General features: G+C 42.3%; 1 protein-coding gene across 1 annotated transcript in view; it reads right to left on the bottom strand.

Annotated features, from left to right (window-relative positions):
• Nucleotides 1-3,879: 3,879 nt before the first annotated feature.
• Nucleotides 3,880-7,500, bottom strand: part of LOC108415667 (ribonuclease inhibitor-like) — a 35,320-nt gene continuing 31,699 nt past the window's right edge. The window contains exons 5-10 of the mRNA XM_037546158.1: nt 7,414-7,500; nt 7,098-7,271; nt 6,729-6,905; nt 5,756-5,929; nt 5,481-5,642; nt 3,880-4,951 (exon numbers count right to left, since the gene is read on the bottom strand). The exon at nt 7,414-7,500 is cut by the window's right edge and continues 84 nt beyond it. Coding sequence (XP_037402055.1) covers nt 4,366-4,951; nt 5,481-5,642; nt 5,756-5,929; nt 6,729-6,905; nt 7,098-7,271; nt 7,414-7,500 — 1,360 coding nt within the window. The 3' untranslated portion in view covers nt 3,880-4,365. The remainder of the gene's footprint in view (nt 4,952-5,480; nt 5,643-5,755; nt 5,930-6,728; nt 6,906-7,097; nt 7,272-7,413) is intronic.

Here is a 7,500-nt window from a genome sequence, read left to right as displayed (position 1 = left end):
CACTCAGCGCTGTGGGTCTGAAAGGACGTGTAGCTGATCAAGAAGAACCTCACTAAGAAAAGGAGACGGACACATCAAACAGAGAAGCTGGATGATGGACTGACCATCCCAGAGTCCAGACCTCAGCACCACTGAATGGGTTTGATCATCAACCAGCTTCTCAGACTGAGCTTTGAGTGGTTGAAGTGATTTTCTATTAAACCAGCCAGGCCAGTGAGTGTGGGTAAGCAGTGTTTCTAATAAACTGGCACAGTACCCACGTGAACCTGTACACGTGCTGAGAGTCTGTGCTGCACAGATCCCAGTGAATGAGGAGGTGGTGAAGGGTGGAGGACAGACTTCCGCAGTGAGACCGTGAGACCCTGAGACAGTGAGACCCTGAGGCAGTGAGACCCTGAGGCAGTGAGACAGTGAGACAGTGAGACCGTGAGACCCTGAGACAGTGAGACCCTGAGACAGTGAGACCGTGAGACCCTGAGACAGTGAGACCCTGAGACAGTGAGACAGTGAGACCCTGTATCACTGCGCAGGAAAACCCTCGGTAAATCAGAGTGGGACCATAAGCTCATCACACACCTCATTAAACCCGGCCAGCGGCACTCTAGCGCGGGCGTGCGAGAGAGAGAGAGAGAGAGAGAGAGAGATAAATCAGGTGATGATGTTCATTAGCTCATATACCTGCTGATTCTGAGGTCAAAGGTCACTGACCTGACGCCCCACACGCTGGGAGAATACGAGCACTGAAATCAGCCAATCGAGCAGAAACACTCGGCTGACGTTCATGTTCTGTTACTCACACACAGCCGCTGTCACAGCGTTACAGCAACACAGAATTTCAGAAGAACATTCAGAGCATAACCACTGTTTTAGGACATGTCCAGAATAATCAGTGATCATGTACACGAAGTTCCTTCATTCATTAACGGCACAGTAAGAGTCCAGTTTAACAGGAGCCTTTCACACGACGCAGGAGAGGGTAAGTGCTGAGCAGAACCAGACCCACTGTAGCCTTTCGGACAGTGACGGACCTCAGAAATCACTGCAGCTCCACAGAGGAGAGTCACTATCTCTGTCATAGTCCACAAGACTGAAAGTGTCTAGAACTGTTGGAGAACCAAACACACAAACAATGTGTGAGTCCAAACTAATAAAGAACATAAACTCCTTCACAGTGATCAGAGCTGTAACGTCAGCTACGTCTACTGAGAGATGAAGTGATGGAGGGAAAATGACAATAACCAGAACGCCGGATTAGCTGTGTCAGCTGGAGCTGCTGAAACAGCTCGCTAACATTCGAACATCCCAGCAGGGGGCGCACCGGGTCATCAGGGTCTGCTGTAGCGCCACTGTGGACGGTTTCTTGCTCCAGCTGGTTTCCTGATAACGTTTAATCTGCAATGAGAAACTGTCAAACACTAAAACGTCACGAGGCTGAAGTTCCTGTTCCACCTTAAATGGCGCAGCAGTGACATTCTGGAGGCTGAGGCACCATTTAAGGTGGAACCACCATCTCCAGTGAACAAACATCTGTAACCATATGAAAATACATGTGTACACACACACACACACACACACACACACACACACACACACACACACACACACACACACACACATCCAGACTGCACCTCCTCCTGCCAGCAGGGCAACAGCAGTAAGGGGCCATAAGTTCAGGGAACTCCGACTCCCAGAAGCCCTCAGGCTGATTAGGTCCAACCCAACACACCTGCGGACTCCTCCTATTTAAGGCCGTGGCAAACAGTAGCACTTTGTCACACATTTGTAGAGGGGTGAAAGAGGAAAAGAGAGGGCTAAAAGGAAGAAACTGCCCCAAAACTACAGAAAGAAGAAAAAGAGGGCTAAAAGGAAGAAACTGCCACAAAACTACAGAAAGAGGAAAAAAGAGGGCTAAAAGGAAGAAACTGCCCCAAAACTACAGAAAGAGGAAAAAAGAGGGCTAAAGGGAAGAAACTGCCCCAAAACTACAGAAAGAGGAAAAAAAGAGGGCTAAAAGGAAGAAACTGCCCCAAAACTATAGAAAGAGGAAAAAAGAGGGCTAAAAGGGAAGAAACTGCCACAAAACTACAGAAAGAGGAAAAAAGAGGGCTAAAAGGAAGAAACTGCCCCAAAACTACAGAAAAAGGAAAAAAGAGGGCTAAAAGGAAGAAACTGCCCCAAAACTACAGAAAGAGGAAAAAAGAGGGCTAAAAGGAAGAAACTGCCCCAAAACTACAGAAAGAGGAAAAAAGAGGCGTGAGCTACAAACGACTCCGGGCCATGTGAAGGTGTTGCTCCACAAACTGAAAGAGCGGGAACTCCACAGCCCAGTAATTAGTCTATCGGCAGTTCAAGCTCACCTGCTCAGGGGTGATTAGCTGTGTTTCTCCTGCATGTTATCAGGCCAGTCATACTGACAGTGATGTTCGAGGTCTGTGTTGGGGCTCTTTGTCCATTTGAGTGGTGTTTAATGTTCTACCTGAGAACTTTAAGCAGCTCCTTCACCTTCTTGTTCTGGGAAATCTTCCCAACCAATGGCAACGTTTGTAATCACAGCAGGGGTAATTTACATGAGAACATGATAGATAGATAGATAGATAGATAGATAGATAGATAGATAGATAGATATAGAACCTTCAGTTCCAGTGAAGGGACTCTTAAAGCTCCAGCACCAAGACATTCTGGACAGTTCTATGCTTCTAACTTTGTGGAACAGTTTGGGAATGGCCCCTTCCTGTTCAGCCTGACTGAGCCCCAGTGACCAAAGTTTGGTGTGGAAGAACTTGACTGACCCTCATCCAACATCCACAACTGACCTCACTAATGCTCTTCTGGACGAATGGGCACAAATTCCCACAGACAGACTCTGGAATCTTGTGGAAGCTTCCCAGAAGAGTGGAAGCTGTTGTAGCTGCAAAGGGGGACCAACTCCATATTAATGCCTATGGGTTTAGAATGGGAGTCATAAAAGCTCCTGTAGGTGTGATGTGGAGGTGTCCCAATAACTTGCTCTACAATTACATGACAAACACAGGCGAGGCAGTGGAGGCGGGTGCTCCAGTTGTTTTGGAAACCGTCTCATTAAGGTGATGATTGGATTACAATGTTATGGAAAATCAAACGATATTATTAAAACTCCAGATTTAATGACTGAGTTTATAAATCATTTCAGAGTTTAACATCAAATACTGCAGGACTTACACTACACACACTCACACAATACTCACTCACTCACTCACTCACTCACTCACTCACTCACTCACACATACTGACACAATACACTCTCAGTCACACTATATACAAACACATGCACGAAATATCTCAAGGCAGGAACATGCACAAGTATTGTGTAGTGCACACTGCCCTCTAGTGTCACTTCAAAGCTATTACATTTGTTCATTCAGCCTACAAGAAACTGTAGAACGGACTCGGTTTATATCACAATACCTACATTTAGAGTCGGTTATTCATTCAGTCTAATGAGAAACTGTAGAACGGACTCGGTTTATATCACAATATCTACATTTAGAGTCGGTTATTCATTCAGTCTAATGAGAAACTGTAGAACGGACTCGGTTTATATCACAATACCTACATTTAGAGTCGGTTATTCATTCAGCCTAATGAGAAACTGTAGAACGGACTCGGTTTATATCACAATACCTACATTTAGAGCCGGTTATTCATTCAGTCTAATGAGAAACTGTAGAACAGACTAATAATCTCTTCTGGTAAGGGAATATTCTTTGCTGTGGCCAAATAACTCCAGGAATCAAACTCTCAGATGCTTCAGTCTGAACAGGCTAAAGTAAATGAGTAATGTTCTAATCAAATGATGAATCGAGACTTTTAGCAAGACTGGTGAAAAAATGCTTCCAGACAGAGAAGTTAAAACATTTTATTTATTTAAGTAGAAGAATATGTATCACTGTGGTTCCGTTCATATTTTTTAGCCTCTGCTAGGACAGCAGCTCACACCCAGACATACTGTGCATCAAATGTTGTGGCTCTCAAGGTCGTTTGACTTTGTTGAAAGGACAAAATGTCTCTTCTTAACATTTGGGCTTTGATGCCTGATCTAATCTGGCTTTAACACAAAGTTGGATTTCTCACTCATCCGCTGGTGTTCCTGTATGTGCCACCACAGACAGTCTGGGCACTGCACTTCCGCACTTCCAAGTTCCGACCTTTACGTTCCGTCAAGTGATTCCATCAAAAGTGAAGTGACGAAAAGTGATTTTTGACATTTGTGAATCGGTTCAGAATGTTTCACGATGCACCTAAGAATCGAGTTTTTCCCCCACCCCATATGAGTGGAATATGTGATTCATTTATCAAAATTTTGTTTTATTAATTTCACTCATTAATTTATTTGTTCTGTATGTTTTTGGAGGAGATTTGATTGGATCTTTTGTGAGACCTGTTGCTGAAATTCTTGGTGCCCTGCACCCCTGTACCACAGTTACCCCCCTTCCCTGAAGGCTGCCCTGCTAGGCTACGTGTAGTTCTGGCTTCTTTAGACATGTCAGCTCCACCCGACGCTGGCGCCGGTCTTTCCCCGTACTCGCCGCTCGACACTGCTGCCGGTCTTTCCCCGTACACGCCGCCCGACGCTGGTTCTGGTCTTTCCGTGTTCAAGCCGCTCGACGCTGGTTCCGGTCTTTCCGCGTTCAAGCCGCTCGACGCTGGTGCCGGTCTTTCCGCGTTCAAGCCGCTCGACGCTGGTTCCGGTCTTTCCGCGTTCAAGCCGCTCGACGCTGCTGCCGGTCTTTCCCCGTACACGCCGCTCGACGCTGGTACCGGTCTTTCCCCGTACTTGCCGCTCTCCTCATCCACTCCACTCGGTGTTGTTTGTGGGCCATCTGTACCATCTTCTGCTTTGTTCTTCCCTCCAATGAACCAAGAAAATGGCGCACTAATACCTTTAATAAATTTCTTTAAAGTGCCATCCAATCTGAAAGGAAAAACAAATAAAAGAGTTATTACATGTATTACTCACCAACCATCTCACTCTGTATGTGGCACCAGCACAGCTTCAGGGCTGAACTGATGCCCATAATTACAATAAATATGTTTAGTCACTGAAATTTATCATAATTCCTTTTAATATTTAAAACGATTAATATTCATACTACCATACATCATACACATCAGCTTTTTTAAATCCAGCTTCTATATATTTTAGAGTGTTTGTGCCTTTGTACGTGTAATGCTTCTACATTTAAAAGCTAACTTACTTCACTGCTTTAAGGTTACTAGTGAAAGGATCTAGTTAAAATTAGAGCTTAAAATAAGTAGACTGCGCATCCGATAGGCTTGTTATGCTTTGTATGTAAAAGTCACTTGACATTTTCAACTGATGTAGCCTGCAACATAAACCTCAGAGCAGGTTATGAGACTAAATTAATATGTTTGAGTTGATCAGATACCGAGTTAAATCCAAAGCTATACATCTCTGGTCTTTTCTATCTGCGTTTACTTACTGTATCTTGCATCCTGAATCCTTCAGCACTTCAGGAAAGTCATTCACTGAATTTCCTAGACTGTTTTCACGCAGGTCCAGAACTTTCAAATGTGAGGAGTTTGATTTCAGAGCTGCAACCAGAGCAGCACAGCCTTCCTCTTTTATACCACAGCTCATTAACCTACATATGAAGACAATCAGATTAGACAAAAGTTTTAGTGAAGACAAAGTTTGTTCTCTCTTGCTTTGTCACTTTAAAGCTCAGTTTTATCACATAATGGTTAAATTACTTACAGTAGTTTTTCTAGTTTACACTCCTGAGTCTTCAGTACAGCACAAAAATGCATCAATCCTGAATCTTGAATTTCATTTTCACTCAGATCCAGCTCTCTTAGGTGTGAAAGACTTGAAGAAAGAGCTGATGCCAGATCAGCACAGTCTTTGCTTGTGACATTGTTCTTATTTAGCCTGCAGAAAGAGTTCAAATAAAATTACTTAAGTTCAACTAAAATAAAATTCTGTACACACTTAAGTGTATGATATTCCACACTTAATATACATTTAATATAATGAATTTAACAAAGTAATTTACTATAATAAAGGCAACGGTTATCATGAAATGAAAATTAGGGGTATAAAAATGCACCAGTGCTTCATGAAGCATACATTTAAAGGACACAACTCAACTGGCTCAATTCTAAAATGAAATATCAACTAGTAAATAAAATAAATTAAAATCAAATGTAAAATCCACTACACTCTTTGAAGTGTTTTTTTATATAGATTCAGTTGTTGTATGGAGAACCATGAACACAGAGAACCATTTTATACATGAATGGTTGTTTGCCCAGTCAAATGGTTCTTCTCTATGATGAAAACTCTTTTAAAAATGTTAAACAGAACACCAAAAAGGCGTCAACTGTTTTATAGTCATAGAGCCCTTTTTCTGTACTATATAGAACCCTTTTTCTTAAGAGTGTAGATCCCTCTCGTAATCAAATTTAGCATGATTCAGTTCATTGATAGACAGAGCAGTACTGTCTGTTCTCCACTACTGTATAAGTATCTTCTCAAGACATGTGTTTGTCCAGTGTATTAAAAACATGCCAAAATAAATCGGTATTGAATCAGTGATTCCCTCCCATTTGACATCTCTTGTCATGCATTGAATTGTTTCCTATATAACTGTAATTGTATCAGATCACTGAGTCCAGAGGTCTAAACTACTAGTGAACAGCTGGATATAATGCTGAGGGTTTTTACTCACGTCAGTTTCTCCAATTTACAGTGAGGATTCTTCAGTAGATTGCAGAGCTTCTGCACTCCTAACTTATCCAATGTATTCTTGTTCAGATCCAGCTCTCTCAGGTGTGAGGGGTTTACGATCAGGGCAGAAACCAGAGCAGCACAGTCTTTCTCTGTAATACTGCCTGATTTATACAGCCTGCAGAAGAGAAGCATAAGAGAGTGAACATCCATCACATTTATGATGTAAAACAAAATGGAAATTACATGCCAATAAATCCTCCAAATAATATATTTAATATAGCTAGTGTTTAGCCACTTGGTTCACTTGATGTGTAATAGATTTATTAATAATGAATAAATGAATTTAACTTTACTTTAAACCACTTACTTAAGGGTCTTCAATCTGCAGTGTGAATCCTCCAGTACTCCACAGATCTGCTCTACTCCTGCATGCCTTGGTTCATACGTCTTTAGATCCATCTCAGACAGCAGTAAAGGATCTTTTCCAAAAGTTTTGGTCAGAGTGTCATGGGCTTCATCTGCAGCATCGTTTTTCAACAGCCTGCACAGAGGCAGAATTGAACAGATGATATTCAGTTAATGAAATGAAGATGAAAGAATGTATTAATGCTAGATGAAACACAGAATGCCACTATTTATTGTATAGTTATGAAGTAAAGAGGCTTGGCTTCTAAACTACTCACCTTATTTTCCTTGACTTATATTTTGAAGATGTGCTTCTGATCAGCTCCACTCCTTTATCTCCAGGATCATTCCCTCTGAGATCCAGC

This window comes from Pygocentrus nattereri, chromosome 16 (genome assembly GCF_015220715.1).
Source record: "Pygocentrus nattereri isolate fPygNat1 chromosome 16, fPygNat1.pri, whole genome shotgun sequence".
NCBI lineage: Eukaryota > Metazoa > Chordata > Actinopteri > Characiformes > Serrasalmidae > Pygocentrus > Pygocentrus nattereri.
Note: the sequence above shows the minus strand (reverse complement) of the source record. Positions and strands in the feature narration are given on the sequence as shown.